Here is a 16,412-nt window from a genome sequence, read left to right on the forward strand (position 1 = left end):
TCTGGTCTGGCTAATGCCGGGGAGGGGTTTTCCCTTTTAGTCACACTCACTCCAAAGGGAATACCATGGGGGGTACCTACATGCCGGAGCCAGGCCGCTATTTGTCTATTGCGAGAGTCAGAGTGAACTCCTATCCTAACCCCTAATTAGCATCAGCATGTTGGGCTTCATGCAAAACAATTTAGAACACAAATTTGGAAAACATCTAGCTACGGCCTCTATCCAAAAATGAGCAGTTGGTACCTAGAAAGGAAAAGCAAACAGACAAATTACAGTTCGCATTGTCATAATTACCCTCCAGGAATAGGTCAGCACACAGGATCAGTCTTCGTCTTCAGGACATCAGTCAAATCGCCATCAGTCTAACTTCGTCTAAAGGACAGGGGACACTTCTCTCATAAGGAGGAGAAGTGTAAAGGGCAGTCTATGGGTGAGGATGGTTTATTAAGTCTCAAAGTCACCAAACAGAGTGACAGAGTTTCTGGATGAAATCAATAGCACTCCCTACCTAGTTCTAACGTTCCTTCTGTGACATGAGTTTTTATCCCTTTTTCGTAATACCTTCCCCCAAAATTCTATTGGACATTCACTATACCCCACTATCTTTAACCTATCAAATTATACATTGGGTAATTCCAATTGTCACCCCACGATAATTTATAACATTTTGATTGGTCTTCACAATTGACGCCTTCGGAGGTGGCACATCCGGGGGGTTTCATCACCACTTGGCACGTTTCTCGGGTCATGAGTTCCTTTGTCCATGGTCAAATGTTCTTGTACATTGCTTTAATCTACTTTTGTTTCAAAATTGTATTAAACTCATATTAAGGCAGCTAGCATGCGGATGAGAACTGAATCTGTATGGTTACATAAAACGGAGAAAAGGAACAAATGCAGGGTCATGGCCCTTTGTGAGTCAGCACACTGGAAAACAGAGAAAAATGCTTTTAATATGAGAGCTAGGCAGCTAAATCCACAGCTCACGCTAACTTAAGGCCTATAGGATTTTCAATGCAGTATCGTAAATGTTAGTGTAAGCTATAACACAAATTTTTTTACTCGTTATTGTCATTAGTTCGCATACACAATGGTAACTTCACATATTATAGTCATAATTCAAATGCACGTTAAGCAAATCGCTATTTATTGTCGTTTTCTATGCAGCATCGTTAAGCATTGATATAAGCATTTCACTTTTAGTATATGTAATATTTAAACTACGCTCTCTCAGGGCAATCGTAGAAACAATGGCATTCAAGGACTTTCCTCCACTGCAGTAATTCCAAGACATTCAGACTATGATTCTAATATTTCGGGCATGATCCTGGATCCCAGTGAGGATTCTTGGCCTCTTAGCCCCATGCATCCTCCTTATCCATGCAGGCCCACAAATGGAATCTGAAATCTCAGTAGGACCAGTATCAGGGCCGCTTTTCTGACCCAATCCAGGTTTCAAGGAAGAAGCCTCAAGATGTGCATTGGTGGCTGACCGATTACAATTTGTCCTCCTGCTGGCCGCTCTTCCTCTCCCACCCATAGCTGACAGTGATGACAGACGCATCACTGTGGGTTGGAAGGCGTCAGCTGGTTCCCCACAGACCTCTGGTCTGCTGCAGGGAACCAGCTCCACATCATCCTACTGGCGCTACTGCACATCATTTTGGCCCTGAAGTCTTTCCTACCATTTATCAAGGAGAGGCTGATACAGGTTTCACAGACAACAGCACCGCCGTATAGTAGTGCAACACGCAGGGCAGAGTGGAGTCCTGAGCAGGTGTCAAGAAGTGTTGCATCTCTGGCAGCCATTTGCCAAGGTCCCCGAATGCCTGAACGGACAAATTAAGGAGAATGTTGTCTGGAAGATCCCACGTTGTGTCTGCATCACTGAATGGAGCAGGGTGTATTCAATCAGTGAGGAGAGCTTTGGCTAGATCTATTGGCCACCATGAAGAATGCAGTGTCAGCGATTCTGCTTTTTGGATTTACCGTAAGGTACTCATAAGAAGAAGCACTGCGCCTTGAATGGACAGAGGGGCTCCTGTATGCCATCCCACTGCTTCTGCTCCTGCCATGAGTCTTGGATGAGATGATTAACAATCAGGCCCAAGTCATCCAAATTGCATGGATTGGGCCAGAAGAGTGTAGTACCCAGAACGCCTGAGCATGAACATCTGTTCTACAATCAGGCTTCCACTTCGGAGGGAACTTCTGTTTCAGCAACAGGGCAGGGTCCTTCATCTGAACCTCCCCAACTTACACCTCCATGCGTGGCGATTGAACAGTGGCAGTTGACTTGCTGCCTGAAACCCTTCCATGAAATGCATCTATGCTGGGTGCTGGGACAAGTGTGCTACTTGAGGTGGTGTACAGGATATTGACCCCCTACAAGCGAACCTATTGTTCTATTGTTTGTTCTGTGTTTAGCCTAGCAAGACCTTGCATTGGACACTGTAAAAGGTTATTTGTCTGGCCTTTCCATGTTTACCGAACCAACCAGTTATGTGGTTTAATAAAGGTTTGACACACAAGTTCCATCCCGTACTGCTTGTGATGCCCCAGAGGGACATTGACTTGGTCTTGATATTCCTTATTTGTACACGTCGAGCCTATGCATAGTTGTTCTGGGTTTCTTGACACTGAAAACTGTATTCTTCATTGCAATTATGTCAGATCTTTGCATAAGTGAACTGCAAGCACTTTCAGTGCAACTTCCATACACCATATCCCAGACAAATTGCTGCTGAAGACTCAAACGGCCTTTTTGCCTAAGGCTGTGACCCCTCTTCCACTTTAGGCAGTCAATCAGTCTATCAGCGTTCTTTATTTACCCTCACCCTTCGAAAGAGGAAGAGAGGTTCCATTGATTGAACCGCAAAATGGCTTTCAGTTTTTATATTAAACATAGCAAGGCCCATTGAGTGGACAGTCCGCTTTTTGTGGGGTTTTCTGTCGTGAAGAAAGGGAAAGCTGTCCAGAAAAGGGGACCTCTTGAGTGAGTTAGTCATGTAATGTTGGTATGTAAGAAATTTACGTTAGTTAGTTCACAGACATAGCCGTTTAGGTTTGGTTAAATTGTTCCATTGGATGACTTTAACTGGTGGATACACAGATATAGGTTGGACAATACACTGTTTATATCTTAAGGATTATAAAGGCATGCATTATAAATATTTACACCACAGTGGGTTTACATCATCAATGTATCTCAAGATTCAGCAGATGTCTTATCAAGGTTATTTGAACTCTTAGTTAGAATGGGCGGTGCAAACATTGTTGAAGAATTCCTGTGTAGAGCGCTAAGTAGATTGGAGGCCCAGAAACTGGAACTGACACAAGGTGTCTTTGAAAGGCAACTAAAGCTGATTTGACACAAACTGAATAGATATAAACAGCCTTTAGAAGGGATTCTCTCTGGCTCTAGATAAATAATTGCCCCATTTGGGGGAATGATGGCCTTAAGTGACAAATAGCCTAGGCAACATAGACTTAAAATCTGCTTGGATATTCAGTTTAGGAACCAGCTCTTGCCATTATATGAAGTCCATAGAGTCCCGCCGCCATCTCCCCCTGTCAGGGAACCGCTGCCATTCAGACCGCCGGCAGAACTGTAACATCTAAATACAGATGGCAGACGACCGTCGCCGTGACAGTATTTTCTGGTCTGCGGCCTGACGGTGCGACTGCCAACATCTAAATCAGGCCCTTTATCTTTACCTTTGACTGTGTACAGTGCTTCACTGTTTTTGGCTAGACTTGGGCTATAGAAAAGTCAAATACAAACTCATCATTTTGAGATATTAATAAAACACACATTAAACTTGTGTCTTCAAATGGCCCTTTGCCAAGTAACCACTTTGATGCATAGAGAAATATTTCTCTTGTGTTATTTATATGTCCAGTTGCACATTTTATAGGAGTGAACGTGTGCCTCCTGGACCAAGGGTGCATCATAAAGGTTTGATGCCTACATAGGTAATTTGGAGTCTTGCTGATTCACAAAGAGGTTATGCAGTGGGAGCCATGATCTGGGAAAATTCATCTAACACCTACAGGATTAGCACTTCATTCATCGGAGGCATGATGTATTCTGCTCAGTTTATCTGCCTCAGGGCCCAGGCCACCAAGGAAATGATGTGTCTCACACTCGAATCCCAATTTTCCAGAACAAATAGGGATAATATGAGTGACTGTGCTTTTAAATCTACATTATTGTTTTCGATGCACAGAAGGTCTCTCTGAACCTAGAAAAATACTCCGGGTCAGAGAGATTACAGTATATTCCCCCGCACATATATGTGAACCAAATTCTTTCTTTCAATACCTGGTTAGTGTTTCTGCAGAACTGGTTGGGCATACACCCTACTTCATACCTCATCCAAATGCTGAATTATCTGTGGCTTGATTTTACAAGAAGCAAAATGTTCTTGTGACAGCTTGTGAAAAAAAATTATTAACTTCACAAACCGTATTCCTCATACATTTGTCACCAAATTTAGAAAAAATAAAAAGTAATGGATGAAATGTTCGAATTAATTTTGGCTACTGGTACTGAATAGGGGCTTCATGTCAATGCATACTTTTTTGCGTACTCTGCCTCTCTAGACAGAGACCAACTACTTATAAATCAGTTGTGCCTCTGCTCCAGTTGGAAGAGTCCAAAGAGACTGCCAGGTCGCCTTCACATGGGATCACAAGCAGCGCAAGACCGTTTTGTCCTTTTGTGCCTTGATAATGGGTGCAGCTTTAGTCCAGTGGCACCCAAAACAAGACTTACCTGTCGCCCCTAGGGTGTCTCACTTAAAAAAACATAAAAGGGATGGGCGGAATTATTGAATTAATCTCAGCCACTGATAATTACTTGGCATTCAAGTTCATCATTTTATCCCACCTGTGCCATTCTAGATGGAAATCATCCATATGCAAATCGGTCCTGCCACCGAACTGACACAGTCCCTTACTAATTGTAAGCTGAGCTCTGGAAAGGAATTCCTGATTAGCCGTTCATCAGACTATGACCAAACTGTTCTTCAAGTGGACAGGTAGGCAACAATTTGCTGTTCCAGTTGTGCAAGACATCTTTGCAAGGGAGTCAAGACAATTTCCTTGACTCCTGGCAGCAGGGAGCCGGAGCGTGTGTGCTTAACACAATGTTATCCTGCCTCTGCTGGATATCTGTCAATGTCCTGTGCTGCCGGGAAAGTTACTAGGTCTTCTTAACATGGAAGACTCCATTCCCCAAAATACATTTTGCTGGGTGTATGGGCTGGAGGCCTGGGCTTCATGACAATCTTTGCCAAAAGCAATGGGACGGACTCTACATCAAACACAGTGGATAGCGACTGATCTGTCAGTTTAGTACACTCAAGAGACAGAGTTTTCCCACAAGGTCATAGAGTCTGATTCTACCCTGTTCAACAGTGCCAGAAATTTGCAGTTCTCAGTGACACATCTGTTCAGTGAGCACATCATCATTCTATTTTGAACCATAGAGATTGTGAGATAAGCAAATATACTCACTCACAAAGGAATAGGCTGTCCCTTTCTACAAAGCCTTCCTTTCTACAGGTACTGTGCAGTGGTACCAGTTTCAGTAATTGTAGTATTAGTGGGTTAACTGTTTGGGTTACTTGTAAGAAACCTGAGAGTTCTACAATATCAACACTTGTTGTAGTGTGAGAAATTTAAGATGTATTATGGTTATTTTACCATGGAATAAGGGACAGGTGGAGAATACTTTTTGCAGTTGCTGTCTGGAATGAACTCACATGTGAGGATACAATAAAGTATTATTTTCAAAGCTATGCTTTCTAAAACTACATAAACATCTAGTGCTAATTGCTTCTTTCCTCAGATAGTAAGGTCACTTCCGTTGGCATTTAATATGTTATTTTCAATTTCCTCTTTATCCTTATAGATTTGGCAGTGTGGTGGAAAGTTGCTCTTCACACCTTGTTCTCGTGTTGGCCACATCTACCGTCTCAATGGATGGCAAGGAAATCCCCCTCCTGTGTATGTTGGCTCTTCACCAACTCTTAAGGTAATTTACATAATCTACTAAAACAACTCCAAAAGAAAGCCTTAATTTTTCTGCTATGAAGTTGTCTGCATAGATCAGCACTGTCAGAATTAACTCCTTCAAGCAGTAATATATTCAACTAGGCAAAAAGCCAAGGAAGGTAACATGCATGCCAATGCCCTTTGTGTCACAGACTCTTACTTGATTCCACAGGTTGTCGACACATGCTTGGTTCTTCTCGTTGGATGTTGGGAGATTTGAGGTCTTTTCGTAAGTTAACTATGCCCAAATTGCTTCAAACCCCATCGCCACCCTATTTATCCTGGCTTCTCCATACCTTCATAATGCAGATGGTGAGATCTTACATTTTTGCTGGACCCTGTTCATTTGCTCTAGAGAGGGAAGGGAAAGTCAACAGCACCATATTCTTCCATATATGTCTTCGCCACACATCCAGAGGTGTAAGGCATCCCTATACTTAGTGAACTGTTTAAAGGTGAATTCCTTTTTGGACTATCTGTAGTGTTGAAAGCCACAGGCCACCCTAGGTCAGTTTCTCACAGCAACATCGATCAGAATTAACTGAAATACACTCCTGTAACAGACCATGGGTCTATGAGGCTACATTTGTGTACTTCGTTCTGACGGAGCCTATGTCTGCTGACAACCGTTAAGACAATGCTACAAGGAATTGTGGTGCAGGTATTGCAGGCTTGTCCTTGTGAGTGGTAGAGCAGTTCAGGCCCCAGTCATTTTCTTTTGCCATTTCCTCCATCCTTTCTGGTCCATTGATAGGCCAATGGCCTCCATATCCATCCAAAAGTTGTTTTATAACTGTATAGTTTTACCTTTTCTGTCTAACGATACAGGGACCACTCCTCCCGTGACTATGGGTGTTGTAAAGTATCTTTTCATTGTGAAATAGAAAGCTTCACCTAGTCAAGTTAGGACTTAAAAGTAGCCCTTGAATTTTTTTTATCAGTCTTAGACTGCATCCTCTACAGGTGATTCTTCCTCCTCAGAAAGCTTTGGAGACAGTTGGGCTAAGCGTTATGATTAACTGCAAATATATGTGCATTATAATCTAGATTGTCTGAAATATATCAAGACTTGATGTGAATATGACAACACTATATGGTTGTACTATTTTGATACAGATAGTTGAATAGCAGCACAATGTATTAGTGTTATGGAACTTATAAAAATTTATTTACAGTGGTCCGTCTGACAAATTATACTTGTGCCTTGTTTAAGAGGAGTGACCTTACAATACCCCTGCCCTACATGCAAAAAAACCTTTAGGCCTGGTGTCTGTTGTGTGGCATGTTGGCTAATTGATATGTGCGGTATAGTTGAGGCTGAGTGTTTGGGATTTGAAGTGTTTTAGAGTGAGTATTGTCTGCGACCCAGAAAATATGTGCATTATTTGTTAAATTGACTATATACTATATATATTTGAGAGTTTTTGAATATTGTGATGAGACCAGGAATTTAATAAAACTGTTGTCAATATACTTTTGCCTCCTACATTATGAATATAGCTCCATTGTGATGTATCATAAACAAATGATATGAGACATTTCCATTATCAATTAATCAGAGGCAGTTTTTGTTTTTTGTGGTTCTCCATGTTATATACCCTGGTTGGCTGCTCTCGATTAAGTATTTTAGAGGTTGTCATTTGATTTTATATTACGTGTACAAGAGACACATGGGTCGCCAAGGCACTGATGATGAGAGGATAATAGATTACTCCCCACTCACTATACAGATGATGCACTATACTTGATTTCCAAAATGACAGTTGACTAGATAAACAACCCCAAACCTTCAGCTCCCCACACCTGAAACAGAGCTTGACTTGGACATGGGCCTCAATGGGAAAACATGCCTTGTTTGCATCAGTGGTCTTGAGGGCACCTGAGGTGGTAGATCTGCAGGTTTTATACAGCGAACTAAAAACAGCCATCCTAACAGGGATTCTTCACTCAGTGCTGATTTCGTAGGCACCTTTGCTACCACTTAACGAATCCCTCACTAACACTTTGATGGCTGCTTTTTCCAAGCCTTGTTCTTGCCCTCTTGTCAGCCGACCAATCGCTCAGTGGCATAGTTCTGCACTCTGGGATCCAGACTTCCTCACCAAACACCCTACACCTGATACCTCATTGTGCAGGCTTCAGTTTGTATGGTCAATCCTAATTCCTTCCAGACCACTCCTCCAGATTGGGAATCCAAAAGGATTGCCACTTTTTGCCAAGAGAATGTTTTCCTCAGGTCCGTAAATGATGTATGTTTAGTGGGGAAGCATACACACACTCTGGCCAGCAAGATCATACTGGTGGACCTCAGAGTTTCTCTAGATAGGATAACACATGAAGAACAGGGTGCACCAAAGTACTTAATTCGTGCTGGCCTGGATACTACTGTTTGCCTTGGCAGAGAGGCTGGCAACTATGTCATGCTCAGGGGGCATGCAAGGATGAGGTCAACCAGATTGTCTGTTGATATTCAGGCTTCCCTAATAGATATGCTCTTCATGGTTCCAGGCTCTTCTGGGAAGAGGGGGAGTCTGTGCTAGAGAGACGTAAAGACAGCTAAGCCACAGCACACTTTTTGTGATTATTGATGCTGGTGAAACAATTTCCGCATACATTTTTTAAATTCGGAGGCTTCTCCTGGGGACTGGATTAAAGTGTCATTAGCCTTCCCAAGCAGTGGTACAGCAGGAAGCCCAGCCCTTTCCAGGCCAAGGATGCATCATTGGCAGACACTGCAGTGGTCAACAGGGCAGTAGTCCTCCGGTTACTGACCACCCTCCTTCCCTGTGCCGCCAAGCCGTTTTAGTTTGTCTTTCACTGTGCATGATAACCCCTGGGAGGCAGGATACAGCATTGCCTCCCCAGCTGGAGACCCATCATGTCAGACAGATGCCAAGGAACTACACCCTGTCATTTATTTCTCCCCGTCTTACCTTCCTGCACCAGAATAATTTTCAAAGGACCACTTGATAGTCCTAGTGCAGGAGGCAAATCCTTTACACTCCAAGTGTACAATCGAACAGATGCTGGACTCGAAGGAAAGTGAAAAAATGTGTTCACAGTACTTCCTCAACCCAATGGAAGGGGGGCGGGGCAGACTGTTTCTGGATCGTCGGACATTTTTTATCTTTCTGTGCATGGATAAATTCATAATGCACACCTGGCTTAAATTCTATCCACCCAAGAGAATGGGTAGTGTCCATGGACTTACAGACACGTATTCCCATATATAGTCCTGAAGTCCCAGAGGCATTACCCACTGTTAAAGGTAAACCAGGAATTCACCATGCTGTCCTTTGTCCCTATCTTGGCCCCTTCAGGTGTTCATAAAAGTGATGGCAGTGGTCTCAGACCATCTATGAATGTTCAGAGTACATTTATTTTGATGACTGTCTATTAAGGCGGGCTCGCCACAGTCAGTCGTGGACCACCTCAGGACAATAGCCAAGTTGTTGATATCACTGGGCTTTACCATCAGTAAACTGAAGTCCCACGTGAGTCCCACACAGAGAATTCCATTCACTGGGTCAGTTCTGGATACTGGCACTTTTAGGCCTTCCTTTCATCACAGAGAGTCCCAGGACATTCAGTGCCCGATCCCAATTTTTCAGGATCAGTCCTGGGTCTTAGTGAGAATGGCTGTAGGATTCTTGGCCTCTTGGCCCTGTTTATCCTACTCATACACAGTGCCAACTAGCACATGCAAGCCCTGCAGTGGAACTTCAAATTTCAACAGTCTCAGCATTGGGGCTGCCCCTCTCATTCCATTCTGGTCTTGAGGGAGACAGCTCAAGACCTACAGTGGCAGCTGTCAGGTGCCAGTCTGATCCCCACTAGGCAGTTCTCCCTTGAACACCTAGATCTCCCAGTTGTGATGGAACTGTCGCTGCTGGGTTGATGGTTATCTAGGGAAGGTGGCGATCGGAGGCATCTGATCTCCAATGGTAATCCTTCTCCACATCAACCTGCTAGATCTTCGTAAAATTCTTCTGGCTTTCATATGCCATGCATGAAAGGGAGGCTGGTGCAGGTTCTCATGGACAGCATCGCCGCCATGTGGTACTGCAAGAAGCAGGGCTGAGCTGTGCTCCCAGAAGTGGCTGGAACAACAAACATTCTTCCTGGTTGCCAACCTCCTGGCAGGATCCTTGAGTGCCAGAGCAGACAAAATGAGCAGGTGTTCTCTGGATTCTCCATTCTGGGGAGGCATAACAAGTCTTCGAAGACTAGGAAGAGCCCTGATGGATCTTTTAACATACTTGGAAAACACAGTCTCTGCAGTTTTGCATACTGGAGTTTCCTCCCAGGAATTTGTTAGGGGACGTGTTGCAGCTTGGGTGGAACATGGGGCTCTTGCATGCATTTCGGCAGTTCTTTCCTGCCTCAAGTTCTGAAAATCTCACACCTCCATGTGTGGTGGTTGATCAGTGGAAGTTAAATGCATATGAATTGCCGACCAAGGTGGTGGAATTTATTCTTGCTCAAACGAGTTATCATACAAAGCCCATCTATGCTGGGGCAGATTTGGTGCCTGATGTGGTGCAAGAGACATTGACCACTTTCAAGCCAAACTTTCCTTCGTTCCTTTTTTTTGTTCTTTCCTAAAGCTAGCCAGACCTTTCAGTTGGCACAGTGAAAGGTTACTATCGGCCCTCTTTGTTTATCAGACCAACTTTCCTTGATTAAGTCACCAGTTGTGATGCATTTCATTAAAGTGTTGACACATATGTTAACACTCCAGTGGGGCCTTAACCTGGTCTTAAAATGCCTTAGGTTCACACCCTTCGAGGCTATGCACAGCTGTTCCCTAAAGCTCTTGACTCTGAAAACAGTCTTCCTTATTGTCAACATGTTGCAACCTGTTCAAACGAGCTGCAGGCGCCGTCGGTCCAACCACCTCCCTTCTCTACCTTGTTCCTGGACAAGTTGGTATTGAGGAACCAGACAGCTTTCTTCCTTAAGGTATTGACGCCTTACCATGTTGGTCAATCAGTCATATTGCACCATAACCTTGATCCAAGAGGCGGTTGAGCTTTTACATCAGGTGCAAAGGACAGGGCGGTGCAGAAGAGGATCAGGTCAGGGTCGTTAGTCCTCTGCAATAATATTTGCTCCCCATACCAAAAAAACAATGTGCAGCCTGAAGGCCTGAGAGCCTATTCCACTAGGGTCAAGGCTGCTACTATGGCACTGATGCAAGGGGTACGTGATCTTGATATCTGCTACGGTGCAATGTAGGCGTTCGAACATGCGTCCACAAAGCCCTACTGCCTTGATATTCAGGTCCATGGATAATGTCCCTTTGAATGCTTGGTGATGCAGGAATACTTGATCTGAGTCCACTCTACAGACCTTCCACCTTTGGGAGATACTTCTTTGGTATCTATTCTAAAGGTGAGGAATCTGTGGTTAAAAGTATCCATCAGACAGACAAAGTAAACTGTGATGGCACTCTTTTTGGTGAATACTCCATCTAACCTCAGACTCCCTACTGCCCTCTCACCTCCCCATCCTATGAAGTGGCCTTTTCAATATCTAAAAAGGTCCGAAGTTAGAGATCAGCACACTGTCACTAATAATTGTTTTTCGCTCTGTGGCTGAGGGCGCAGAAAGTGAAAGAGTCAAGAAACTGACATAAGCGCGTAGTGGCGGGTCTTATATGTGGCTTTGTTCTGTCACATCCAGGGCGGTGTGAAGCATTTGCAAGCTGCACAATGCCACTTGCCAGTGCGCAAGAGTACTGCTGTTGAAATTCTTCAGATCCAGTCTGGCTCCTGAGGATAGTCTAAAAATGAGCAGTCTGTGGTTGGAGCATTACTAAAGGTAAGAAACTTGTTCTTTAAGAACAGAGCTCTCCTCTGCTCGTTTGGAACAAGCAGAGAACTGAGAGATGCAGACAAGCTACTATCAGACCTTATTGCTGCACAAGGAACTTCTGAACTACACCTGTAACAATGGTGTAACATGAGAAATCTTTGAAAGACTGATGACAAACATCGATGCCCATCCAACATGACTTTATAACCGATACTTGTGAGGCAAGCAGAAAATGAGAATCAAACATAACTTGTGCTATGACAGAATCCTTCTCAAAAAAGGTATTGACCTAGACTTGCAAGCAGCCCGCGTAGTGAGTACACCACAGGGTACTCTACAGTTTTTTCAAGAGAGATGAATCTGCTCAGCATAGTACTGCAGACACAGGCAACTATGGCTTTGTGAAGCTTAACTGATGCATTTGAGCTAGATAGTGTGAGAGTGTTGATCGAAGAACTAATTATTCGAAACTACCTATAATCGAGCACCCGACATAACAGAATAATCACTCGGCATGAGCCTAAATCCTCCTGGTGTAGCAAATGGCAGGAGCAAGCCAACTACCAAGAACCCCCAAAGGTAAAGCTCTCATCAAGGAAAGAGACGAGGCTTAGAGAGGAAACAAAGAAAGACCTTGATCCCAAGAGAGCAATGGTACCAAGGTGAGGGATAGTGTTGAATGCCGGTCATCCAGGGGAATCAGTTGGCCTTTATAGATTAAATCTTAGCTGTCCGACTTTTAGACTATTGTTGGTTATTCTAGCCCATACATTTCTGTATAAACATGTTACAGATAATAATGTAGAAGTATTGAGATACCTCATGCCAATGTGAAGTGTTGGTCAAGTACTTCAACTTCCAATTAAGGTTTTCCATCATGGGTGCTTCAGGTGAAGTTTCAAGAAAAGCGGTGGTTGATGGGTCCATAAATGAGTTGCCGCATAGAAAAGGTTGTAGTCCAGCACAATCTCTGGTTCGTATCTAATAAAGCCTGTGTGTAGTGTAACAGAGGTGTCTTGCATATCCTCCTACTCTCAGGGCAATGTCAAATAGAGATATCTGACATTGCCCTAAAAGTAGGAGGTAATCAGTTTGCCGGTCCTGTACTATCATTCCCAAGAACTGCTACTGTCTTAAAAAAAAAAAAAAAAAAAGTAAAATTGCTTTTGGGTTGGATTGCCAATATTCAGTTCCTTGCTAGGTTAAAAAAAACAGGTAATTACATTTAAGTGCTTTCACATTTCCATTATAAATGTGAACCTGTGATCACAGAACATTAGCATCTTACCACATAATAATAACGAACAAGCAAAATAACCTATAATATTGATATAACAAACTAAGAGAACTTGAAATTACTTTAGAAAACTGTGAGGTGGTCCTCAAAGCAACATTGTCCTATAATTTAGGCAGGCTATGGAGGGGCAGGCGGGGTTTCGGCCCAGCATTGCCTAGCAGCCACACCTATCGTACCCCACAGCAAGTCACCTGGAGCCACCTCCCATGCCCTGCAAACATTCTAAATCTCTTAAATGAATTCCAGCACTGCAAAGCCTTCACATACGAACAGGGGTTTCCAGCTCGCATTACTGTTTACCATGTGATAGTGGCACTTGAGTGTTTCGTCATTTATCAGTGATAAAACCATGTGTCACAGTGTGCATTGCCAGATTTGTGTTTTGTTACCAAAGTGGATTTGGAGAGTTTCTTGATTTTTCTATCAGAAAATCACAGAAAAATGATGGTCATTGTAAAACAATACCATGGCTTGGAACTAGAGATGATCCAGGAAACTCCATACATAAACGATGGCAAGCTTCCAAAAGCTCTATAATACCTTAAATCGGTGTTCATAAGATTTACTGGTGTATTTAACATAGTCAATGGTGGTAATACTGCAAGACGGGCTGGGAAGAACTAAATAGTTTGGGCAAGCGCTGACAGCCTTATGGGCCCAATTCACAAATTGCCATGCGTTGTCCATTTTGTATTACTGCAAAACAGTACAAATTGCAATTCACAATCTTCATACATAGTTTCACCTCTCCACATTGTGTGGAGTCTCCGCATAATTAAGTATATATTTTAGTTGTAAATGTGGGCTGGGCTGGAGAAAGTGGGTGGGAAAAGGGGCAGTTTTCCTACAAAAACGGATGGGATTATGAAAGAGTAAAAGGGGTTTAGGGATAGGTTTAGGATGGGGACGTCACCAACCCACACAGGAGTAAGCCAGTTTCATTACTCAGGGGATGGTGACATGCAGCTTACACTTTTGTAGTAAATTATACTTGACGTTAGTGAATACGGAAGGTAGTAAACTTGCTCCAGAATGTAGGTAACAGTTGTGAATCAGCCCCAAATGTTTAAATAGTTCCCAAAAATCCAAATAAGACATTTGGCTTAAGAGGGCTATGTAAAGACATGACAAAGAACAGTGACCGTTTCCACATTTTACTGCAAGGGATTTCAAATCAATGGTAGCAGTTGAGTTATTGGCGAAAACAAATGACCCGAAGTTAGGTGACATTTCTAATATACCAGAGGCTGCTCTGCCTTAAACAAAGGGCCAACTTAACATAACACTTTATTGGAACATCCCAGATTTAAAAGCCTATTTCAAGGGAAATTAAGGTTTATTTATTGAATATGTTGTGCTAGGCATGTATATGAGAAAAAATAATTTACTATATACGTCTTTAATTGTTCCATTGTTGAATAACGCTGATAGTTACACACAAATAAATTCACATGAGCTAGTTTGAAGAAGAGTGCCATCAGACCAACAAATACATCAAATAGTTTGTGTTTTAGCACAATGATAGTATTATACAAATATAACTATTAATAAAGCAGTAAAGAAGGTTAGAGAAACAAAACGGGAAATGCTTTATGTAAATTAGATGGGACAAACTGACAGAGGCATTAGAAAAAACACAACTACCTTCTGTTAAGAAGTTTATTTAGTGACTCAAACGTCCCAGCCCGAGTAGATTGACCATGCAGTACTACGGTGAGTGATGTCACCAGCAAAGACACAGACATGATTTTATCCATGAACTGTGCTGTGTGATGTTATGGTTGCATAGTTCGAGGTAACTGGAATATTATTTATATAATAAAGGGTAGCGGAGGTCATAGTTTGAATGTTTTAGAAGAAAATAAGTGGTTACATACTCAAAAGGTCCACTTAAGGCGATTGCATCTCACTGCAACTTGTGTTCTGGTTCTGGTCTGGTTAAATACCTTGTTTTATACCTTCTACACTGTGAAATCATCATTTAATAAACTAGACGTACAGATCCACTGCGAATAATATGCTATTTATTACTAGGCATTTCTGAAGCCCAGGAACCTTTCTAGGACTGTTGCTATCATTCTCTGTCTTTGTTGGGTTTTGTATCTTCCTTGATTTTCTTGGGCATCACACCAGTTTGCAGTAATTGGGAAGTTAATTAATTCTGTGTAGTGAAGCCCTTCTCTGTTGTTTGAGGTGACTATATTGATGCAGTGATTGGAACAGCTTCCCCTCAAATAAGAGTTTGAAGAAGTGGATGCCTCCGTTGGAGGATTTTTAACCTGTTTGAAGAACCTTGCTTTATAAGTTTTCGGGCCACCAATGTTGTCTCTCACATCAAGGTCTTAGAATAAGCAGAAGTTTGATTCTCCACACTTCCCATTCAATGTTTCCATTTAATTGACAAGTGACATAATATGTGCCAGGGAAGTCCTTTAACTCTGGTTTTGAATGATCAGCTCCATCCTTGTTACAGGTTATAGGGGGTCATTACGAGTGGGAACACAACCATAACTGCAGGGATATTGCCTCCCTAACCCGTGGTTCTCTCACCTGATTTGGAAGTAGGAGAACCACTGGGTTTCCAATGGCAGAGCCTCATCTGGCTCTGCTGGTGCACATCTTTGACCTGGCAGACGATCTATCACAGGGGGGCCAGACCACAGTTTCATCCCATGCTATTTAGGGTGGAGCTGCCACCCTTTGAGACATGAAAATCACAGGATAGAACATGCTGGGAGAAAACTCCATGTGTATCAGAGACACTTTTCTTTTGCTTTTCAGCAACAAAACTCATCCAGAGAATGCTAACTAGGCCACTGGGGTTTGTCCATGCTATTTTGAGCTGAGCTTCAACCATGGGAGGCATGAAGATTACAGGAAAGAAAATGTAAAAATATCCCCAACTTGCTGGGAGAAAACATTTTATCATCAGAATCGTTTTTCTTTTGCTTTTCAGCAAAAACCTTATCAGGAGCCCGTTCAGCTTTTAAAAGTTATGAATCGCAGAGCTGTGCTGCAAACGAAGATGGCAGATCCTTCGTGAAGCTCCCGACCCCTCTGCTTTGTACATTAACTTGCATCGGACCACAGGGGACATCCATGCTCCCCTCCATGTCCCTTTATGCCCAGCAGACCCCCCAACCTCCAGCGAGACGCCATCAGCCCAGCCCTCACTGCAAAGGCCATGCATGGCCTGTAGGGCCTCGGCCTTGCTGCACTCCCACACAGCGGCGGACCA

General features: G+C 43.0%; 1 protein-coding gene across 3 annotated transcripts in view; it reads left to right on the forward strand.

Annotated features, from left to right (window-relative positions):
• Positions 1 to 16,412, forward strand: part of GALNT7 (polypeptide N-acetylgalactosaminyltransferase 7) — a 456,997-nt gene that overhangs the window by 361,704 nt on the left and 78,881 nt on the right. For all 3 annotated transcript variants that reach the window (XM_069244367.1, XM_069244357.1, XM_069244375.1), the window contains exon 8: positions 5,918 to 6,040. In XM_069244367.1, coding sequence (XP_069100468.1) covers positions 5,918 to 6,040 — 123 coding nt within the window. The remainder of the gene's footprint in view (positions 1 to 5,917; positions 6,041 to 16,412) is intronic.

Source organism: Pleurodeles waltl, chromosome 1_2 (assembly GCF_031143425.1).
Source record: "Pleurodeles waltl isolate 20211129_DDA chromosome 1_2, aPleWal1.hap1.20221129, whole genome shotgun sequence".
Classification (NCBI taxonomy): domain Eukaryota; kingdom Metazoa; phylum Chordata; class Amphibia; order Caudata; family Salamandridae; genus Pleurodeles; species Pleurodeles waltl.